The 24,357-nt window shown below is 46.0% G+C and overlaps 1 protein-coding gene across 1 annotated transcript in view; it reads left to right on the plus strand.

Annotated features, from left to right (window-relative positions):
- Positions 1 to 24,155, plus strand: part of TEX11 (testis expressed 11) — a 278,077-nt gene extending 253,922 nt beyond the window's left edge. Inside the window, exons 19-22 of the mRNA XM_030210589.1 lie at positions 7,383 to 7,491; positions 11,024 to 11,147; positions 17,961 to 18,125; positions 23,701 to 24,155. Coding sequence (XP_030066449.1) covers positions 7,383 to 7,491; positions 11,024 to 11,147; positions 17,961 to 18,125; positions 23,701 to 23,772 — 470 coding nt within the window. The 3' untranslated portion in view covers positions 23,773 to 24,155. The remainder of the gene's footprint in view (positions 1 to 7,382; positions 7,492 to 11,023; positions 11,148 to 17,960; positions 18,126 to 23,700) is intronic.
- The last annotated feature ends 202 nt before the right edge of the window (positions 24,156 to 24,357 follow it).

Consider the following 24,357-nt stretch of genomic DNA (forward strand, 5'->3'; position numbering starts at 1 on the left):
GTTTTCAGTGAGCCTGGTAGCTAGGGATTCCCATATGTAAAAAACAATGCCCTGCTTGTCCTCAGAGAAAGCACAGTTCCATATCATCAAGCTGATCAATCCATAGACTGGTGGGTTGTGTCCATCTACCAGCAGGTGGAGATAGAGAGCAAACTTTTGCCTCCCTATATGTGGTCATGTGCTGCCGGAAACTCCTCAGTATGTTCTCTATCTCAGCAGGTGGTGGTCACACACAGCAGCAGCTCTGGCTAGGCCTCCAAGCCTAATCCTTAGGTTTTGTTGAGGCCTGGGGTTGAGGGCTCTTTTGAGCAAGTGCAAACCTGGTGGTGCCAGGTCCCTCCTTTTCTCCCCCTCCCGCTGGCTCCGTTTAAAAAAAAAAAAAAAAAAAAAAAAAAAAAAAATTTAAACGTCTTTAAAGGCGTTTAATTCGACGTTTCTTTAAACGTTCATTGCAGCTACTCACTGGGACACCAGTTCGTTACAGCTCGGAGCGGCAAGCAGGTAATTTTACCTTTTTATAGCGGGCAGGGGGTTCCCCGATTCTTCTCCTCGTGGCATATGGCGTCGGAGGGCGAGGGCGCAAAGGGTCGCTCCCCGGATCGCTGGAGCGCTTCTAGAGGGGATGCGGGGGTTTTACAACCTGATTCGCCCTTGATGGGTGACAGTTTAGTGACCGATGAATGTCCCAGTCGTTCCTCCGGCGTGGCGGTTTTTTCCCGCCATAAACGCCCATCCCCCGCTCCTCGCCTCCGCCATCTTGGCCGGCCACGCGGCTCGGACGGCTTCTTCGTGGGCCGCCCTTGAGGTTGGAGACATTAATGCCATGAACGCCCTTAATTTGGGCGACGGCACAAAGCGGCTAAAGTTAAGCGCCGTTCTTCCCGCGCGGCTCCTTCGCGGAGTTTCGCGCCGGACGCCATTTTGGATGCGCAGCATGTCTCTCCCCCGCTATTGCGAGCGCCGGTTGAGAGTGCGTCTAGGGCTGTTGCCCAGGCTGCGGAAGTGCACAGTCTGGGGGGTTTCTCCCCCGAGTTTGTTTTGCTGCTGCATCAGGCTTTCCTCATGCAAAACGCTGCCCCTGCTCCCTCTTCTGATAAAGAGGTTGAGGTTCCCAGAGGTAAACGCCCTCGGGTTGATTTCCAGGCCGTGGAGGACTTTGTCTCCTCCGATGTAGATGAGGGCAGCGTGTCTGAGGTCTCCCAACGGTCCTTTGCGGATTCCTTGGAGGAGATAGATCCCCGCTCGGATGGAGCGGATGACCCCTCTGCAGCGCGGCTTTTTAGCCCAGAGGATTTGCCCAACCTGTTGTTACAGGCCATGGACACTTTGAAGATTTCCTCTCCGGAGGACGTCTCTCCCTCAGCCCCTGTTGGCTCTGCCATTATGCTGGGGACGAAGCGCCCGCCTAGATCCTTCCACGTGCATGATGCCATGCACACCTTAATTGCGGCTCAATGGGATGTCCCGGAAACGAGCCTTAAAGTGGCTAGGGCTATGTCCCGCCTCTATCCTTTGGCTGTGAGTGAACGTGAGGCCTATCTGTGGCCTACCGTGGATTCTTTAATCACTGCGGTGACTAAGAAAACGGCGTTGCCGGTGGAAGGTGGCACGGCCCTAAAGGACGCCCAAGACAGAAGATTGGAGGCGGCCTTAAGGTCGTCCTTTGAGGCAGCTGCTTTAAGTTTGCAGGCCTCAGTTTGCGGCTCCTATGTGGCCAGGGCGTGCCTGACTATGGTGCAGCGGGCTTCCCCCTCGGATCTTTCCTTGAGGGCTGATTGGCCGGCCCTGGAATCGGGCTTAGCCTATTTGGCAGACTTGCTGTATGATGTCTTGAGAGCCTCAGCTAAAGGCATGGCTTAGACAGTCTCTGCGCGGCGGTGGCTTTGGCTGAAACATTGGTCTGCTGACCACGCCTCTAAATCCCGCCTGGCTAGATTGCCTTTTAAAGGCAAGCTGCTCTTTGGGGTCGAGCTGGACAAAATCGTGACCGATCTCGGCACGTCTAAGGGCAAGAAATTACCAGAGGTCAGGGCTCGGGCTAGTACTCGTCCCGGTACCTCCAGAGGACGGTTGCTGGAAGCCCGTCGGTACCGCCCGGGCAAGTCGGGTTCCTCTGCCCCCTCTTCCTTCAAGAGGAATTTCTCCCCCAAGCAGCATTCCTTTCGCAGAGACCGCCGTCCCGGAGGTGCTCCCTCCGGTCCTCCCCCAGGGTCTCGTACCCAATGACGGGGCCTTGGTCCACGCCCCAGTGCAGATTGGAGGATGGCTGTCCTCGTTTCTGGGCGAGTGGACCACTATAACTTCAGACGCGTGGGTGCTGGAAGTCATCAGAGACGGCTACAAGCTAGAGTTCTGCCAACCCTTAAGAGACGGGTTTGTACTCTCTCCCTGCAAGTCTCCGGTCAAGCTGTGGCAGTGCAGCAGACCTTGGACAACCTGATCCGCCTGGGTGCGGTCGTTCCGGTGCCAAAAAATCAGATTGGCAAGGGACGTTACTCCATTTTCTTTGTGGTTCCAAAGAAAGGAGGTTCTGTCCGGCCTATCCTCGACCTCAAAGGGGTCAATCGGGCCTGGAAAGTGAGGCACTTTCGCATGGAGACTCTCCGCTCTGTTATAGCGGCAGTGAAGGCAGGAGAGTTCTTGGCTTCCTTGGACATCAAGGAAGCGTACCTGCATATTCCCATCTGGCCTCCTCTCCAACGCTTTCTGCGTTTTACAGTCCTGAGACGACACTTCCAGTTCAGAGCCCTCCCTTTCGGGTTGGCTACTGCTCCGCGGACCTTATCCAAAGTAATGGGGGTCATAGCGGCCTTCCTGCTAAAGGAAGGAGTACAAGTCCATCCTTATCTGGACGACTGGTTGATCCGAGCCCCCTCTTATGCAGAGTGCGGCAAAGCTATGGACCGGGTAGTTGCTCTTGTGAGCTCCCGGGGATGGATCATCAACTGGAAGAAGAGCCAGCTGCGCCCGACTCAGTCCCTGGAGTATCTGGGAGTTCGATTCGACACCCAAGTGGGCAGAGTGTTCCTGCCAGACAATCGGATTGTCAAGCTTCAGGCTCAGGTGGACTAGTTCCTAGTAGCCTCTCCTATTCGGGCTTGGGACTACGTGCAGCTGTTGGGCTCTATGACGGCCACGATGGAAGTAGTGCCCTGGGCCAGGGCTCATATGAGACCACTACAGCTATCTCTGCTGCTGCGCTGGACTCCGATGTCGGAGGATTATGCTGTGCGCCTTCCCGTGGACCCAGCAGTGCGCAAGGCGCTGAGCTGGTGGACACAGACAGACAAGTTGTCTGCAGGATTGCCTCTGGTGACCCCGGAGTGGATTGTCGTCACGACAGACGCCTCTTTGATGGGCTGGGGAGCCCACTGCTTGGGAAGGACAGCGCAGGGGCTCTAGTCTCCTGCAGAGGCAAGTGGTCTATCAACCTCCTGGAACTCAGAGCCATTCGGTTGGTGTTATTGGAGTTCATCCCGGTACTGGTGTTGTAGCCTGTACGGGTCCTGTCGGACAATGCCACGGCTGTGGCCTATATCAACCGCCAGGGAGGTACCAAGAGCGCCCCTCTAGCCAAGGAGGCTATGAGTCTTTGCCAGTGGGCGGAAGCGAACCTGGAGCAGCTTTCAGCGGCCCGCATTGCCGGAGTCATGAATGTCAAGGCGGACTTTCTCAGTCGCCATACCTTGGAGCCCGGAGAGTGGCAACTATCTGCTCAGGCGTTCTTGGACATCACGAAGCGCTGGGGCCAGCCGAGCCTAGATCTGATGGCGTCATCGGCCAATTGCCAAGTGCCGCGTTTTTTCAGCAGAGGACGGGACCCTCGATCCCTGGGAGTAGATGCTCTTCTCCAACAGTGGCCGACACAAGAGCTCCTCTATGTGTTCCCGCCCTGGCCCATGTTGGGCAGGGTGCTAGACCGGGTGGCAAAGCATCCCGGCGGGGTAATCCTGGTGGGTCCGGATTGGCCCAGACGTCCCTGGTATGCGGACTTGATCAGGCTCTCAGTCGACGATCCTCTGCGGCTGTCAGTGGAGCAGGGCCTGTTACATCAGGGTCCCGTGGTGATGGAGGATCCCTCTCCCTTTGGTCTTACGGCCTGGCTATTGAGCGGCAGCGTCTGAGGAAGAAGGGCTTCTCAGACAAGGTCATCGCCACTATGCTGAGAGCGAGGAAGCGCTCTACTTCTACTGCTTACGCCAGGGTTTGGCGTATCTTTGCAGCATGGTGTGAAGCAGGCTCACTTTCTCCCTTCACTGCTCCAATTTCTTCAGTGTTGGCGTTCCTGCAAGAAGGTCTGGAGAAAGGCCTGTCGCTCAGTTCCCTTAAAGTCCAGGTAGCGGCTCTGGCTTGCTTCAGGGGCCGCCTGAAGGGTGCTTCCCTGGCTTCGCAGCCAGATGTGGTGCGCTTTCTCAAGGGAGTTAATCACCTGCGCCCTCCTCTGCACTCAGTGGTGCCTGCGTGGAATCTCAACCTGGTGCTAAGAGCATTGCAGAAGCCGCCTTTTGAACCCTTGTCGAGGGCATCTCTGAAAGACCTGACGTTGAAAGCAGTCTTTTTGGTGGCTATCACTCCAGCCAGAAGAGTTTCCGAGCTCCAGGCGCTCTCATGTCGAGAGCCTTTTCTGCAGTTCACTGAGGCAGGAGTGACTATTCGCACAGTGCCTTCCTTCCTGCCCAAGATTGTTTCTCGCTTCCATGTGAATCAGCAGCTCTGTCTCTCTTCCTTTCGTAGGGAGGACTACCCAGAGGAGTACTCCGCTCTTGAATATCTGGATGTGAGACGAGTCATCATCAGATACTTGGAAGTGACCAATGATTTCCGGAAATCGGATCATCTGTTTGTCCTGTTTGCAGTCCTCGTAAGGGTCTGCAGGCTGCTAAGCCTACAGTGGCAAGATGGGTCAAGGAAGCCATTGCAGCGGCTTATGTGGCCGCGGGGAAGGTGCCGCCTATCCAGCTGAAGGCTCACTCCACGAGAGCTCAGGCGGCCTCGATGGCAGAGGCCGGATCCGTCTCCTTGGAAGAGATATGCAAGGCGGCAACGGGGGCTTCGGCTCATACATTCTCCAAGCATTACCGTTTGACTGTGGCTGCACGGGCGGAGGCCCGGTTTGGAGCTTCAGTGTTGAGGTCAGGGATTTCTATGTCCCGCCCTGGGTGAGTACTGCTTCGGTACATCCCACCAGTCTATGGATTGATCAGCTTGATGATATGGAAGGTAAAATTATGTATAATCATACCTGATAATTTTCTTTCCATTAATCATAGCTGATCAATCCATAGCCCCTCCCAGATATCTGTACTGTTTATATTCTGGTTGAATTTTAGGTTCAAGTTTAGCCTTCAGTTACTTCAGGAGGACTTCGTGTTCAAGTTCTTCTTTCACTTGGATTCTTCAAGAGTTGAGACGAGTTTGTGTTACAGTGAGCTGCTGCATTCCTCTCCCCTCCGTTTTACGGGGCTGGATTGAGACATAAATTCTGCCGGCACTCCCTCCCGCTTCGTGCGGCTGTAGGGCAGCTTTGTACCCCTCCCGCTTCGGCGGTGTTAGGGTCAGTCAGCTCCTCCCGCGGTTGCGGTTGCAGGATAAGCCAGATCCCCCCGCATCGGCGGGTGTGGTGTCCCTCCCCCGCTCCGCGGGGATGAGCTGGACGGATTCCCCTCCCCCACTTGTGTGGGGATGAGCTGGGTTAATTCCCCTCCCCCGTTTCGGCGGTGGTGAGCTGGGCAGAGTGTCCCTTCGTGGGTGTAATTCTCTAAGTGCTGAGTCCTGCGGATGGAGCTTTGATATCGACATACTGAGGAGTTTCCGGCAGCACATGACCACATATAGGGAGGCAAAAGTTTGCTCTCTATCTCCACCTGCTGGTAGATGGACACAACCCACCAGTCTATGGATTGATCAGCTATGATTAATGGAAAGAAAATTATCAGGTATGATTATACATAATTTTACCTTACTCACCTATAGCAGGTGTTCTCTGAGGACAGCAAGATCACGTTTTGAATGCGTAACCTCTCTTTGTGCAAAGCTTCACTGGCTTCCTATCAAAGAACGAATCAACTTCAAGGTCCATACATTAATCCACAAGATTATCCATGGTGAAACTCCGGACTATATGCTCAATCTGATTGACCTTCCTGCCAGAAACATGTCTGAATCTTCGCAAAATTACCTCAACCTGCATTACCCTAACTGCAAAGGAATCAAATACAACACTTATTATGGATCTAACTTCTCATTCTTAGGCAGCCAACTCTGGAATGCTCTCCCCAGATCTATCCGATCAATCTGCGACTACCTACCCTTCCGGAAAGTACTAAAAACTCATTTATTCAGGCAAGCCTATCCAAATGACCCTGATTAATCTTATGAATCATCTACCTACAAATACCCCATGATAACGAAATTGACCCAGACTACATCTCCTACCTTAATCCCCTCCCCATTGCCTATTTCTACCTATTCATCTTGTATTTTACTCTGGTATAATTAACTTTCACCCTCTAATAATATTCTGTATTCCTTTTACTATGTAAGCCGCAATGAACCTGCATTGAGTGGGAAAGCGCGGGATACAAATGTGATAATAATAATAATAATACTACAAAAAAGATATGTATTCTCATATCCCCTTCCACCTTCCCTAGGAATTGTATTCTTTTAGCTTTGATATTGTCGTGCTGGTCCTGTGCACTCATGCTGAGTGGGAAGGCACTCGCACATGCATGGTGCAATGCTACTGAAAGCTTCTTAAAGTAACAGAATGCAGGTTAGCATCCACATAGGGCTCTATTGGATGACATCACCCATATGTGAGAATACATGTCCTGCTGTCCTTGGAGAACACCTGCTACAGGTGAGTAACTTCACTATACGTGACTTTGTAAAGGCGACCAATATGCTACTGAAGTCTGATTTGTATACAATAATGCATTTCCACTAGCATGAGATTGTAGCAGTAAAAAGACAAGAATGCAGGACATTGTTATTATTATTATTCAATAATTTTATTTGACCACCTTTCTGACAAATATTGTCCACCAAGGTGGTTTACTTCAAAATTAAAAGCATAGTCAAATATAAACAAGAAAATCAACCACAATAAGTAAACCCCAATTTAAAGAAGATTAGTTAATAATAAATTAGACTGTGTAATAATAGACATGGCATATGTAGAGTTGCAACACCATCTCAATAGTTCTCCATCCCCAAAGTTTGTTGGAAAGATTGGGACTTAAGATGTTTTGTAAAGATAGGAAGATATCTGTAATTGAATATAGAGAGTAGCTCCTGGCTGCAGATGGCGCTCATTGCACAAGATAGAGGTACCAGAGCCATGTCCAATTGTGTAATCCCATTTTTTCCATGTTTTAAAGCATTGGTGATGGAACCTCCTGCTCATTATCCTTCTATCTGTAAGAGAGCCTTGTGGAGTGCTTTATCCCTGCACAGAAAGCAGTCGCCCCTGGATGTGCTAAGATACAGGTTATGATTTCTCTTTTTACAGTATACCATCACTAACCTCTTGCATACAAAGAGAATACATTTATACAGTTTGAAGATGTAAAGTTAGAAGGAGTTGCAAGTACTTCTAATGAACCGAACATCAGCACCTTGGAGCACATAGTTCTTGCTTTTCCTCCCCTGTCAATACGAATCCTTTGTTTACGTGGAAAGGTATCATGGAGCTATACACTCCTCTAAAAGCAAGGCAGAGCTGATCACATTCCTTTCTAATCTCCAGGGATCTTTCTATTTTCATTGCCACTAGTCAAGAAACTTAGTGAGCAGCTGTCTTACAACTGTAACTGTTTTTTACATATCCAAATGCTCCATGTATTAAAAATGTAATGTCCTCAGGAGCATCCCTGGGTTCGGGGTCCACCTGGCAGTAGCCCCCTAGGTCAGCCCAGTTGATCCCTTATGGAGACAAGAAAAGGCGCATTAATCACTGGCAGCACACACAGTCATGTCACATCAAAACGGACATAGAAATCTCACAAACAAAATGTCAGCCTGTTTAACACATTCAAACCATGTCATATTGAAAATCTCTTTAGTAAGGTATTTTACCCTCCCCTTCCTAAATCTCTTGTTTTTCCATAACTACTACTACTACTATTTAGCATTTCTATAGCGCTACAAGGCGTACGCAGCGCTGCACAAACACAGAAGAAAGACAGTCCCTGCTCAAAGAGCTTACAATCTAATAGACAAAAAATAAAGTAAGCAAATCAAATCAATTAATGTGTACAGGAAGGAGGAGAGGAGGGTAGGTGGAGGCGAGTGATTACAAGTGGTTACGAGTCAAAAGCAATGTTAAAGAGGTGGGCTTTCAGTCTAGATTTAAAGGTGGCCAAGGATGGGGCAAGACGTAGGGGCTCAGGAAGTTTATTCCAGGCGTAGAGTGCAGCGAGACAGAAGGCATGAAGTCTGGAGTTGGCAGTAGTGGAGAAGGGAACATCATCCTTTTATACATAGAAAGTGAAGGCAGATAAAGACCATATAGCCTATTCAGTCTGCCCACTATCTGCTCTCCTTTTCACTCCCTTAGAGATCCAATGGAGGAGTAGCCACCTACTGGTTAGTGCAGTGGGCTTTGATCCTGGTGAACTGGGTTTGATTCTCACTGCACCTCCTTGTGACTCTGGGCAAGTCAGTTAACTCTCCATTGGCCCAGGTACAAAATAAATGCCTGTATATATTTAAACCACTCTCATTGTAACCATAGGCAGTATATCAATTCTCATCATCTTTCCCCTATGTATTTGTCCCAGGCTTTCTTGAATTCATATACATTTAGTTTCCTTACACTGAAGTTTCATAACAATTTTTCCACACTCTGCCTGATTCTTCTCTTTATACCCCAGTTCCAAAGACCCTTGCTCCCTAGCACTAATGGCTTTGTTCCTGATGACATAGATTTACATTCCTTAAACCTTCCTGAAGGAGTCTCTAGAATACTCCTAGCCTCTAGGAAGCCTTCAAGGTAGAAGTGTTACCGTTTCAAGTGGAAGAGATTTTCCCTCTGGTGTGTAGCCAAAGCACTGTGCCCTGTTCCCACTCTTATGGAGTATCTCCTCCATCTTTCTGATTCTGGCCTCAAAATGAACCCAGTCAGAGTACACTTGAGCGCCATTAGTGCATTTTGCTTCAAGGTTGATAATAAACCAGTTTCTGTTCGTCCCTTGATAGTTACATTCATGAAGGATTTATTTCATACCAAACCTCCTATCAGACCAGCCCCTATGGTTTGGGATCTCAATGTCATCCTCACAGTTCTCATGAAACCCTTTGAACCACTTCTTTCCTCTTCCTTAAAATTCCTCACATATAAGGTAGTGTTCTTAGTAGCTCTTACTTCTGCCAGAAGAATGAGCAAACTTCAAGCCCTAGTGGCAGACTCACCTTACACCAGGTTCTTCCACAACAGGGCTGTCCTCTTAACCCACCCCAAATTCCTCCCTAATTGTACCCTGTCTTCTTCCCAAAGCCACACTCTCATCCTGGAGAAGCCACACTGCATACCTTAGGCTGCAAGCATGCTCTAACGTATTATCTGGAGCGTACAAAACCATATAGGAAGTCCTCCCAACTGTTTTTATGCTTTGACCCCAACAGATTATGGATTGTCATCACCAAATGTACTATCTCTACTTGGTTGGCTTACTATCTCCTACACATATACTCAGTGCATTTTTTCTAGCAAAAAAGGTGCCGGTACTCAAATGCAGGCCACCCTTCAGGGTTGGGGTGATCACTGAGGGACCCATCCCACAATAGCTAGACTCCCTGCAATCAGACACAGAATCTATGACAAGGCAGAATTGGTGTGTAGAGCCTGAGCTCTTTCATTAAAACTTGGGGTCCATGGGTCAATTTTACCAGACAATGGAAAAGGTGCCGGTACTCAGAACCCCCAAGTACCCCCTCAAAAAAAGCCCTGCATATACTGTTCACAATGTAAGAGCCAGGGCAGCTTTAGTAGCCATTTCTGCTCTGCCACCATTGAAGACATTTGCAAGGTGGCTACGTGGTCTTCTTTCCACACTTTTACTGCTCACTACTATCTAGAACAGCATTCTAAGCAGGATAGCCAGTTTGGACAAGCTGTTCTTCAGAATCTTTTTACTACTTAAAAGTTAACTTTGCCCTCTGGCCTTTTTTTCCACCAGGCTCACTAACTATTTAGTTGCTAAAAATTCAGTCATGTTGTGAACTTGGTAGCTAGTGAGTCCCACATGGAGAATATTATGCCTGCTTGACCTCAGAGAAAACTAAGTTACTTGCCTGTAGCAGGTGTTCTCTGAGGACAGCAGGCATATATTTTTGCATCCCTCTCATCTCCCCTTGGAGTTGTCAGCTTAGCACTGTACTGCTGGCCCCATGCTTGAGCATCAGGCGGGAAAGCATCCGCGTATGTGCGGTGGGAACACTCTCTTTTTTAAAAAATTTTTATTTATAACCATTTAAATTTTTACAAGCGATCAGTGGCATACCAAGGGGGGGGGCGGTGGGGGCGGTCCGCCCGGGGTGCATGCCGCTGGGGGGGGGTGCCGCGCGCCGGTCAGCTTCGTTCGTTTCCATGCTCCCTCTGCCCCGGAACAGGAAGTAACCTGTTCCGGGGCAGAGGGAGCATGGAAACGAATGAAGCAGACCGGCGTGTGGCACCCACCCCAGTGGCATGCACCCGGGGAAGGGGGTTCTTTCGCCGGGGGGGGGGGGGGGTCGCATCGGCGATCCGCCCCGGGTGTCAGCCCCCCTAGGAACACCACTGCAAGCGATAAAACAACTTGCTGGAAATAGAACTTTGCTCTGCAAATCCACAGCAACAACAGCTGTTTGATAAAACTTGCTCTGTCATTTAAAACAAAATGTGGGAGAAGGCATAATCATCCAGCTACACAAACCAGTGTAACCTATTTCCAGCAATGGAACAATCTCACACTTGGGCCATCCTAATATTGTTTTCCAGTACTTTGCAAGATGTTTTTCTTTCTTTTTGTCTCTCTGACAGTAAGTGTTTGCACAGCCTGGTGCAACTGTCCTTACCTATCGGGATGTTAGAAATTGAAGCTTGCACATTGGAAGAGGTCTGGACTTATTTTGAGGAGGCACTGGATGTCATCAAGAACAGCACAGTGAGTTACAGATGCAAATATACTGAACCAAAGAACTAGGGAAGGGCTTACAAGGGACAGTACTGGAGCCAAAACATTTTGGGGTAATCCTACTGAATGTAAAATACTAAGATCTCAGACACGTTTTCAGGGCAGTTCCTGAAAAAGGCAAGGAGCTGCCTTTGAATACTATCCAATCCATACAATTTTAAATTCAGGATTTCCCAATGCAAGGTTAAAAAAAAATCTCTCCAAAAAAACCCAAACAAATCCCAAAACAATTAACTCAAAGGGCTGTAAATCCAAAGCAAAATTGAAAGTTACTGACACAAAGTAATAGCAGCGAAATGGTACAAAAATAGGAAAACAATCATTCAGAGTTCTAGCAGTCAAAAATCACAGTAAAAAAATCAAGTAAATGTTAGAAAACTAGATTTTTCATTAGTTCCTATCAATCTCATGTGTCTCTAAAGTCCCTGGTCAGAATTTAGAAATCCTTTGGTTGGGAGGCGGGGATAGTGCTGGGCAGACTTATACGGTCTGTGCCAGAGCCGGTGGTTGAGAGGCGGGGCTGGTGGTTGGGAGGCGAGGATAGTGCTGGGCAGACTTATACGGTCTGTGCCCTGAAGAGCACAGTTACAAATCAAATTAGGGTATACACAAAAAGTAGCAAATATGAGTTATCTTGTTGGGCGGACTGGATGGACCGTGCAGGTCTTTTTCTGCCGTCATCTACTATGTTACTATCCAGCTCATTTTCGAAAGTGATCGCCGGCTATCTTCCGACACAAATCGGGAGATGGCCGCCAAATCGGTATAATCGAAAGTTGCTATTTTGACACCATCGCCGCTGTTCCATCGCAGAGCTGGTGAAAGTTCAAGGGGGCGTGTTGGCAGTGATGCGAAGGTGGGACATGGGCGGGCATAGGCGTGGTTACGAAATGGCCGGCTTTAGCCCATAATGGGGAAAAAACCCGGCGATGAAGAGTATTTGGCCGCTTTTACTTGGTCCCTTTTTTTCAGGTCCAAGCTTCAAAAAGGTGGCCGAACTGACCACATGACCACCGGAAGGAATCGGGGATGACCTCCCCGTACTCCCCCCGTGGTCACCAACCCCCGCCCAGCATAAAAATTAGGTTACAAATACTTTTTTGCCAGCCTCTATGCCAGCCTCAAATGCCGTACCCACCTCCATGACAGCAGAATGTGTTCTGTCCTCCGACAGCCTTTGCCTGCTTGTGATGTGGCTCTGGGGTGAGTGTGGCACCTTTTCTGTTATTTGCACTGCTGTTGTAGTCCATGCGGTAGTGGCCATTTTTGTAAGACAGTTTTAGATCCCTTTCCTGTGTTACCCACATCAGAGAACGTAGTTCTTACCTTGAATGGTGCTGAAAGAGGGCATTGTACACCATTGTGCCAGCTCTGACCTACTGCTAATCTTAGTACCAGGGGACTCTTTGCCAGGGGGGCACAACCTCTGATCTGCAGTTAACTGTGAGTAAACGTGGTTATTTCAAGAAAGGACTTTTGTGGGTAGTGGGGGGGGGGGGGGGGGATTGGGGGGCTCAGCTCCCAGCTCCCAAAGTAAGGGAGCTATACACGTGGGAGCTTTTCTGAAGTTCACCGCAGTAACCTCTAGGGAGCCCAGTTGGTGTCCTGGCATGTCAGGGGGGCCAGTGCACTAAAAATGCTGGCTCCTCCCACGGCCAAATGCCTTGAATTTGGCCGGGGTTTGAGATGGCCGACATAACTTTCCATTATCGCTAAAAAATGAAGCTGGCCATCTTAAACCCCGGCCAAACCCAATGCATTTGGCTGGCTGGAACCGTATTATCGAAACAAAAGATGGCCGGCCATCTTTTTCGAAATTATGGGTCTGGCCAGCTGTTTGCAGCACCGCCAAAATACATCGCCGGCCATGTATTTCGCCGGCGCCGTTCGATTATTCCCCTCCACGTTACTTTCCTCTCACCACAATATAAGGAGGGCATTTTAGATGCGCTGCTTGGCATTTATTTTATTTATTGCATTTGTATCCCACATTTTCCCACCTCTTTGCAGGCTCAATGTGGCTTACAATGTGTTGTTATTAGTAGATTGTGGATCAGGAGATAACAGTTAGTGTTACATGGAAAGTAGCATGATAGAGATTCAGACAAGTTAATATAAGTATAAAAATATTACTGATAATAGGTAAGGTGGAGATGTCATAGAAAATAGCGTAATCGAAATTCAGACGTAGGTATGAGCAAGAACATTGTTGATAATAGGTAAGGTTGCTATGTATTACATTTCTAGTTGGTGATCTTATTGGTATGCCTTGTTGAATAGGTGGGTCTTCAGGGATTTGCGAAAGTTAGTTAGGTCATAAGTAGTTTTTAAGCTGTGCGGTAATGTGTTCCACAACTGTGTACTCAGGTAGGAGAAGTTAGACGCATGCGTTAGTTTGTATTTTAGGCCTTTACAACTGGGGAAGTGCAGATTAAGGAATGTTCAAGATGACCTTTTAGCGTTCCTGGGCGGCAGGTCTACCAGATCTGACATGTAGGCTGGGGCATTTCCGTGGATGATTTTATGAACTAGAGAACATATCTTGAACGTGATGCGTTCTTTACGTGGAAGCCAGTGTAGTTTCTCCCTCAGGGGTTTAGCACTTTCATATTTTGTTTTTCCGTATATGAGTCTAGCTGCGGTATTCTGGGCGGTTTGGAGTCTCTTGATGATTTGCTCTTTACAGCCGGCGTAAAGTGCGTTGCAGTAGTCTAAGTGACTGAGAGCTGGTGGTTGGGAGGCGGGGCTACTGTGGGCAGACATATACGGTCTGTGCTGGGGCTGGTGGTTGGGAGGCGGGACTAGTGCTGGGCAGACTTATACGGTCTGTGCCGGGGCTGGTGGTTGGGCGGCGGGGTTGGTGGTTGGGAAGCGGGGATAGGGCTGGCCAGACTTATACGGTCTGTGCACTGAAGAGGACAGTACAAATAAAAAAAAGTAGCACATATGAATTTATCTTCTTGGGCAGACTGGATGGACCGTGCAGGTCTTTTTCTGCCGTCATCTACTATGTTACTATGTTACTATGACATTTATTTATTTGTTACATTTGTACCCCACTTTTTCCCACCTATTTGCAGGCTCAAACTAATAGTACCTTACAGGCGTTCGCTAGTCGGTTGTTAACAAATACAGGTTATATTGTGGTTGAATTGAGGTAGGTGTGTATCAGGCACCATGAGGATGGGAGGGATGAAGATTGTATATTGTCCAGTACGATTATTGGTTATGCTGTGTTGCTGGGTGTGGGGATTTACGTTGGATCGGTGGGGTAGGCCTTTTTGAAGAGGGTGGTTTTTAGTGATTTCCTGAAGTTTAGATGGTCATGGATTATTTTCACAGCTTTACATATGCACATAAATGCTACTTTTAGAATATAGCAATTGTAGGTTTGCCATGGGACATACAAATTCAGAGCAGGTGTGTTTTGGGCATGGCTTGGGCAATCCTAAAAGTATATATATATATTTCCCATTTAAAAAAACATATATATATTTTTAAATACATCTAAATTTCCCTGTTGGCACTTACATCTGCTCGGAGGCATCATTTTATTGTTTATTACAATTTTCTATACTACCTGGCTATAAATGATGATAGCAGTTTGCAAAATAAACTTAAAATAATTTAAGTTGTAATCTGGTCCTATGACAATCACAAACAACCCTAATACCAGATATAAATCTTATCACCAGTTCTCTTTATAGTGCTCTTTCTACAAATATTCTTTTATAAATGGAGGAAAAGACTTCAGAAGCTCAAAGTCCCAATGTATATGGTTATTTTTAAAGCCTGATCCATTTGAACAGCTTTTTTCACCCAACAGCTTCGTCATGAGTCATAAAAACCACCATACTTTTTCATTTTATTTATCTTAACAGTCTTTTCAAAATTACGTTCTAAGAAAACATTTCAAGGCTTGGCCGACTTATCTTTGTAATATTTATGCCAGGATAACATAAGAACATAAGAGTAGCCATACTGGGTCAGATCAATGGTCCATCTAGCCCAGTATCCTGTTTTCCAAACAGTGGCCAAGCCAGGTCACAAGTACCTGGCAGAAACCCAAATCATGAAAACTCTCCATACTACAAATCCCAGGGCAAGCAGTTGCTTCTCATGTCTGTTTCAATAGCAGACTATGGACTTTTCCTCCTGGAGTTTGTCCAAATCTTTTTTAAACCCAGATACACTAACCGCTGTTACCACATTCTCCGACAAAGAGTTCCAGATCTAACTATTTGTTGAGTGAAAAAATATTTCCTCCTATTTGATTTAAAAGTATTTCAGTATAACTTCCTCGAGTGTCCCCTAGTCTTTGTACTTTTGGAAAGAGTAAAAAATCAGTTTACGTCAACTCGTTCTACACCACTCAGGATTTTGTAGACCTCAATCATATCTCCCCTCATCCATCTCTTTTCCAAGCTGAAGAGCCCTAACCACTTTAGCCTTTGCTCATATGAGAGGAATTCCATCCCCTTTATCATTTTGGTCACTCTTTTTAATTCCGCTATATCTTTTTTGAGATACAGCGACCAGAACGGAACGCAATACTCAAGGTGCGGACGCACCATGAAACGATACAAAGGCATTATACTATTTTCAGTCTTATTCACCATCACTTTCCTAATAATTCCTAGCATCCTGTTTGCTTTTTTGGCAGCCATCGCACACTGAGCAGAAGATTTCAGTGTATTTTCTACAACGACACCCAGATGTTTTTCTTGAGTGCTGACTCCCAGAATGGACCCTAGCATCAGTTAACTATGATTCGGATTATTCTTTACAATGTGCTTCACCTTGCATTTCTCCACATTAAATTTCATCTGTCATTTGAATGCCAATTCTTCCAATTTCCTGAGGTCTTCTTGCAATATTTCACAGTCCGCACGTGTTTTAACAACCTTGAATAGTTTTGTATCATCTGCAGATTTGATCACCTCACTGATCATCCCAATTTCCATATTTTTTTATAAATATGTTAAATAGCACCAGTCCCAGTACAGATCCCTGCGGCACTCCACTGTTCACCCTCCTCCATTGAGAGGAATGACCATTTAACCCTACCCTCTGTTTTCTGTCCAATAACCAGTTCCTAATCCACATCAGAATCTTGCCTCCTATCCCATGACTCTTTCATTTTCTCAGGAGACTTTCATGAGGAACTTTATCAAAAGCTTTCTGAAAATCTTGATAAGTTACATCAACTGATTCACCTTTATCCACATGTTTATTCATTCCTTCAAAGAAACGAAGCAAATTGGTGAGTCAAGACTTCCCTCGGCTGAACCCATACTGACTCTGTCTCATTAAACCATGTTCGTCAATGTGTTCCGTAATTTTATTTTTTATAATAGTTTCCACTATTTTGCCTGGCACCGACGTCAGGCTTACTGGTCTATAATTTCACAAATCACCCCTAGAACCCTTTTTAAAAATCGGCGTCACATTGGCTACCCTCCAATCTTCAGGTACTATGGACAATTTTAATGACAGGTTACATATTACTAACATCAGATCAGCAATTTCATGCTTGAGTTCTGCGAGTACCCTTGGATGTATGCCATCTGGTCCAGGTGATTTACTACTCTTTAATTTGTCAATTTGACTCAGTACATCTTCCAGGTTCACTGAGATTTCTTTCACTTCCTCCACATCATCATCCTTGAAAACCATTTCTGGTACAGGCAGATCATACATCTTCTTCCGTAAAGAAAGAAGCAAAGAATTCATTCAGTTTCTCCGCTATGGCCTTGTCCTCCCTAAGTGCCCCTTTTGCTCCTTCGTGATCTTATGGTCTTGCAGATTTCTTCACAGGCTTTCTGCTTCTGATGTAGCTGAAAAAGTTGTTACTGTGAGTTTTAGCCTCTGTGGCAAGTTTCTCTTCATATTCTCTTTTAGCCTTCTTTATTCAATGCTTTGCATCTGACTTGCCAGTGCTTATGTTGCTTCTTATTTTCTTCATTAGCCATCCAAATCTAAAAAAAAAAAAAGGACAAAAAAGGACGTCCTTATTTAGACCTGTTTAAGAAATTTCCAGAGAACAAAAAGGTGCTCTGATTGAGCAGCTCTCCTACTTTCCACTGGAGAGATTAATCCTCCCCCCCCCCCCCCCCCCCCCACTCCCTGGTTGCTGTTCCCCTCCCTCTCTCCTGAAAGTGATACTGAAAGGGGATACTGGGCTCCACGACAGCTTCAGGTATTATGGGCATTCTTAACAATATAGGAAACAAATCTGAGGTATAGCCTAGTGGTTATTGCAGTGAACCATATACTAAGGAACCCAGGTTCAAATCCTACTTTAACTCTTTATTATTTTTTTTTTTTCTGTTCCTGGAGGGCTCACAATTACAAAATAAGAGTTAAATTGGGATTTCAACCTGGGTCCTTTGGTTTACAGTCTACTGCACTAACCACTAGGCTGCCCCTCTGCTCTGCATGGACTTCTGTGTAGCCATTTTCTAAGAATACTGCCATAAAGACGTCCATGTACCTTTTTTTTCCATGTTCATAATTTGTTTGTTCTAGTTTGTAAAATGGCTGTTCATGCTAGACATCTCCAGCACATGAACGTCAATCTCACATATTTTCGAACAGGAAATCTCAATGTATTTCCTGTTCGAAAATATGTGCGAGATGGACGTCCATTTGGGATGGTCCTATTCTGACTTTTGACATCCTTTCGAAAAGGCCCTTCAGGGGCATCCTACGTGTGCTATTTTATTCTTATATCAAGCTGTTCTCCCCCAAAGTGCTTTACATAAACTCTGTCTTTTTATACAGGAAGATTACCCTGAAGTGGAGACATTATGGTTGATGACCCGGGCCTGGAACACAGGGATATTCTTATACAGTACTGGGAAATATATAGAGGCAGAGCAATGGTGTGGCCTTGCAATGCGCTATCTGAGCCACCTTGGATCCCTGAAGGGCAGCTATGAAACGCAGGTGAAGCTGAGAGAGAGGGAATGAAAGATATGGAACACTAGTGCAAAGTAATGGAAGACCAAGGGAAGCTTGAAGGATTTTTCTCATCTCTATAAAGCATTGTTTCACAATTGTAACATATGTTTTTTGTAAATATCAGGATTGATTAGGCACATAAGCAGTGATATCATCTGACAGCACAGAACAGTTTTTCCAGAGCTCAGAACTGGTATAAAATTCTAAACATGCAGGACCCTTCCCGCAGGCAGTATCTCAGTTCGAGTTTTATTTGAAGGATAGGAAACAGAGAGTGGGGTTAAATGGGCAGTATTTACAATGGAGAAGGGTAGTTAGTGGGGTTCCTCAGGGGTCTGTGCTAGGACCGCTGCTTTTTAATATAATTATAAATGATTTAGAGATGGGAGTAACTAGCGAGGTAATTAAATTTACTGATGACACAAAGTTATTCAAAGTCGTTAACTCGCGACAGGATTGTGAAAAATTACAGAAGGACCTTACGAGACTGGGAAACTGGGCAGCTAGATGGCAGATGACGTTTAATGTGAGCAAGTGCAAGGTGATGCATGTGGGAAAAAAGAACCCGAATTATAGCTATGTCATGCAAGGTTCCACGTTAGTTACGGACCAAGAAAGGGATCTGGGTGTCGTCGTCGATAATACACTGAAACCTTCTGCTCAGTGTGCTGCTGCGGCTTGGAAAGCGAATAGAATGTTGGGTATTATTAGGAAAGGTATGGAAAACAGGTGTGAGGATGTTATAATGCCATTGTATCGCTCCATGGTGCGACCGCACCTTGAGTATTGTGTTCAATTCTGGTCGCCGCATCTCAAGAAAGATATAGTGGAACTGGAAAAGGTGCAGCGAAGGGCGACTAAAATGATAGCGGGGATGGGACGACTTCCCTATGAAGAAAGACTAAGGAGGCTAGGGCTTTTCAGCTTGGAGAAGAGACGGCTGAGGGGGAGACATGACAGAGGTATATAAAATAATGAGTGGAGTGGAACAGGTGGATGTGAAGCGTCTGTTCACGCTTTCCAAAAATACTAGGACTAGGGGGCATGCAATGAAACTACAGTGTAGTAAATTTAAAACAAATCATGTTTCTTCACCCAACGCATGATTAAACTCTGGAATTCGTTGCCGGAGAATGTGGTGAAGGCGGTTAGCTTGGCAGAGTTTAAAAAGGGGTTAGACGGTTTCCTAAAGGACAAGTCCATAAATTGCTACTAAATGGACTTGGGAAAAATCCAGAATTCCAGGATTAACATGTATAGAATGTTTGTACGTTTGGGAAGCTTGCCAGGTGCCCTTGACCTGGATTGGCTGCTGTCGTGGATAGGATGCTGGGCTCGATGGACCCTTGGTCTTTTCCCAGTGTGGCATTACATATTACTACTACTACTATTTAGCATTTCTATAGCGTTACAAGGCGTTTGCAGCGCTGCACAAACATAGAAGAAAGACAGTCCCTGCTCAAAGAGCTTACAATCTAATAGACAAAAAATAAATAAAGTAAGCAAATCAAATCAATTAATGTGAACGGGAAGGAAGAGAGGAGGGTAGGTGGAGGCGAGTGGTTACAAGTGGTTACGAGTCAAAAGCAATGTTAAAGAGGTGGGCTTTCAGTCTAGATTTAAAGGATGGGCAAGACGTAGGGGCTCAGGAAGTTTATTCCAGGCGTAGGGAGCAGCGAGATAGAAGGCGCGAAGTCTGGAGTTGGCAGTAGTGGAGAAAGGAACAGATAAGAAGGATTTATCCATGGAGCGGAGTGCAGGGAAGGACGAGTGTGGAGAGATACTGGGGAGCAGCAGAGTGAGTACATTTATAGGTTAGTAGAAGAAGTTTGAACAGGATGCGAAAATGGATAGGGAGCCAGTGAAGGGTCTTGAGGAGAGGGGTAGTATTAGTATAGCGACCCTGGCGGAAGACGAGACGGGCAGCAGAGTTTTGAACCGACTGGAGGGGGGAGAGGTGACTAAGTGGGAGGCCAGCAAGAAGCAGATTGCAGTAGTCTAAACGAGAGGTGACAAGGGTGTGGATGAGGGTTTTGGAAGAGTGCTCAGAAAGAAAGGGGCGGATTTTACGGATGTTGTAAAGAAAGAAATGACAGGTCTTGGCAATCTGCTGGATATGAGCAGAGAAGGAGAGAGAAGAGTCAAAGATGACCCCAAGGTTTCGAGCTGAGGAGACAGGGAGAATGAGAGAGCCATCAACACAAATAGAAAACTTATATACTTATGTACTTATTTATTTGTTGCATTTGTATCCCACATTTTCCCACCTATTTGCAGGCTCAATGTGGCTTACATAGTACTGCGATGGCAATCACCAATTCCGGTATAACAAATAAAAAGTGATATTATGGTAAAAGTTCAAAAGTGACAAATATATTAGGGAATCCAGGAGGAAGAGTTAAGTTATGTCCAGTTCAAGTATTAATTTCGTTGTGTTGCAGGGTTAAGGCGTTTAAGTTGGATCATTAGGGTATGCCTTTTTGAACAAGTTGGTTTTTAATCATTTCCGGAAGTTTGATGAGTCGTGCATTGTTTTCATAACATTTGGTAATGCATTCCATAGTTTTGTGCTTATTTAGGAGAAGCTGGATGCATAAGTTGATTTGTATTTGAGTCCTTTGCAGCTTGGGTAATGGAGATTTAGGTATGTGCATGTTGATCATTTTGTGTTTCTGGTTGGTAAGTCTATAAAGCAGCGAACAGACAAAAACTCAGAGCCTATAAAACCAGGAGAGGGAAGCCACAAACCATGCTCTAAATGTGTATATTGTAAATACGTATGGACAACAACTTCAGTAACCAATCCAAATACAGGGAAACCATATTGCATTTTAACAAATACAGACTGCAACTCATCGCATTTAGTTTATGGAATGATATGCCCATGTTCACAATGGTACATAGGGTACACAACCAGAAAAATAAAACAAAGAATGGCAGAACATATCAGCAACCTTCGCATAAAAAAGAAAGATGCCCCATTGGTTGATCATTGGGAGGACAGAAAACATGGACTGGATGATCTAAAGTATGTAGTTCTAACCCAAATAAAATCAATCAGGCTGACACATTGGCACCTCCTGTATCGGGGAGCGATCCTCTCGGCTCCAACGCTTTTCGGGTGCCGACTCTCTCGACGTCCCGGAGCTCCCGGTCCGTGTGTCGAAGGAGAACGATGACTATGCTTCTTTGCCTTTGCTCGACGCCCGTCATCAAGACTCCTCGGTACCGATGAGGAAGATGTGGAATCCTCATGTCTCCTTGGGGCCGGGTCCGACAAAGGCCAGTCCCGGGGGGCCTGCATAACAGGAGGTCTCAAGGCAGGTGGAGACCCACTCGATGCCTCACTGCTCCCAGCGTGAGTTGGTCACTCAGTAGCCATTACCTTTCTTCCCGACATCAATGCTCCTGTCGATGTCAATGCCGAAGGACCGGACTGAGCCCCCAAAAGTTTTTCTCATTGGGTTTCTCGAGACGCTTGTGTCCGTTTCTTCATACGAAGACACAGACTACAAGCGGCTGGGCTATAGTCAGGCCCAAGGCACTGGATACACCAGGCGTGGGTATCGGTACCTGAGATAGTCCGGTTGCACCGCATACAATGCTTGAAGCCGCTGGGTGTCTTCGATGACAAGGAAGGAAAAATGGCTTCGGTGAAATCAAACGACGCGATTGTGTCTATGAAAAGGGGCACAAAAGAAGGGAAAGAAACCGGTCGTGCGACCTGAACTCGGCCGCGTCGAAAAAGAAAGAAAACTTATAAACGGGGACTAAAGTCAAGAAAAATATGGGAAGTTTATTTTTTTTTAAGAGAATGAACTAGCTGTCAAAGACTCTGATTCCTGTGCCAAAAATGAAGAAAAGAGTTGAAAATGCTGTCTCTCCTCCGTGGACAAGAAAAAACTGAGGAAGCATGCTCAAGCGATGGGCGGGAAGTCATCCTTGCATGCGATTCACGCACTAGAAGACTCTAGCAAAACTTTGTTTTATTTTGCTATCAAAATGCCGATTCCTGGGCTGACTTGGACGTCGACCCACATGTGAGAACAAGCAGCCTGCTTGTCCTCAGAGAATCCACTCTCCTGGTACACTTGTGGTGGAAAGTGTGAACCCTCCAAAATCTCCCAAAAACCTACTGTACCTGCCTAAAGGTGACACATAAGTACATAAGTACATAAGTAGTGCCATACTGGGAAAGACCAAAGGTCCATCTAGCCCAGCATCCTGTCACCGACAGTGGCCAATCCAGGTCAAGGGCACCTGGCACGCTCCCCAAACGTAAAAACATTCCAGACAAGTTATACCTAAAAATGCGGAATTTTTCCAAGTCCATTTAATAGCGGTCTATGGACTTGTCCTTTAGGAATCTATCTAACCCCTTTTTAAACTCCGTCAAGCTAACCGCCCGTACCACGTTCTCCGGCAACGAATTCCAGAGTCTAATTACACGTTGGGTGAAGAAAAATTTTCTCCGATTCGTTTTAAATTTACCACACTGTAGCTTCAACTCATGCCCTCTAGTCCTAGTATTTTTGGATAGCGTGAACAGTCGCTTCACATCCACCCGATCCATTCCACTCATTATTTTATACACTTCTATCATATCTCCCCTCAGCCGTCTCTTCTCCAAGCTAAAAAGCCCTAGCCTTCTCAGCCTCTCTTCATAGGAAAGTCGTCCCATCCCCACTATCATTTTCGTCGCCCTTCGCTGTACCTTTTCCAATTCTACTATATCTTTTTTGAGATACGGAGACCAGTACTGAACACAATACTCCAGGTGCTGTCGCACCATGGAGCGATACAACAGCATTATAACATCCGCACACCTGGACTCCATACCCTTCCTAATAACACCCAACATTCTATTCGCTTTCCTAGCCGCAGCAGCACACTGAGCAGAAGGTTTCAGCGTATCATCGACGACGACACCCAGATCCCTTTCTTGATCCGTAACTCCTAACGCGGAACCTTGCAAGACGTAGCTATAATTCGGGTTCCTCTTACCCACATGCATCACTTTGCACTTGTCAACATTGAACTTCATCTGCCACTTGCACGCCCAATCTCCCAGTCTCGCAAGGTCCTCCTGTAATCGTTCACATTCCTCCTGCGACTTGACGACCCTGAATAATTTTGTGTCATCGGCGAATTTAATTACCTCACTAGTTATTCCCATCTCTAGGTCATTTATAAATACATTACACCTGCAGGCATAAGGGCTAGTGTAGTAGTGTATAGTTGGGTACAGTAGGTTTTTGGTGGGTTTTGGAGAGCTCCCCATACAGTATAAGGGGGTAATGGTGAGATGTATACCTGGGACTTTTTATGTGAAGTTCAGTGCAGCATTCCCTAGGGTGCCCCCACCCCCCCCCCATACATCCCAATGACTTGTTTTTGTGTATTTTTGTAGTTCAAAAATCACTGTTTGCCCCTTGATTTTTGGAAGTTTTTAGCAAAATGACCAAAATCAGATTTAGACATATCAAAAATTCCGCTCCACATGTCTAAAGAGTCTTTCATTTGATTCAGGTCACTAAAGTGTTTTTATTGTTTTTGTCAGATGGTTGGTCTGTACAGTGAGATCCTAGAACAGCTGGACCGAGCTAAGAATTCAGCTTTTAATGAGGAATAAACATATTCAAGGTTCAAGTATTATGTACAGAAACTACAGGAGCTGAGTGACATGATACCTGGAATCAGCAGCCAAGGAGCGAGATGTTATGATGTGACATCTGGAATAGGGACTTAAATGTCACATGAAGACTGACAGCTGCCAAAAGGAGAGCCAGTTAAGGGAGGGAGCCATTTGTTTTACACATGAAGGAAGACATGATGTGACACTAACAATGCAGGCTTGGGTGTGAGCAGTGTTAGAAGTACTATTTAAATCCAGTTACAGCTACTACTTTCATCTGGTCTGTTTATGGAAGAAATGAGAACTGTAATTCTATTTTCCTGTGCAGTATTCAATATTCTTTGTTCTGAGCACTGCTTTGCATTATTTCAGATGTATGATATCACTGAGTTGCTTACTGCATTAGAAGAAATATTCATTAAATCTGCATGTGGCCTTTGTTACTAACTCTGCATCTCTTCTCTATGTCACTTATCACTGTCATGGGAATTTCTTATATGTTGTAAATAATTGTTGCCTACCTGGAGTTAAACAGCAACAAATTAAGATATGTCATTTTATACAGGGATAACAACAGTACAG

Source organism: Microcaecilia unicolor, chromosome 7 (assembly GCF_901765095.1).
Source record: "Microcaecilia unicolor chromosome 7, aMicUni1.1, whole genome shotgun sequence".
Taxonomy (NCBI): domain Eukaryota; kingdom Metazoa; phylum Chordata; class Amphibia; order Gymnophiona; family Siphonopidae; genus Microcaecilia; species Microcaecilia unicolor.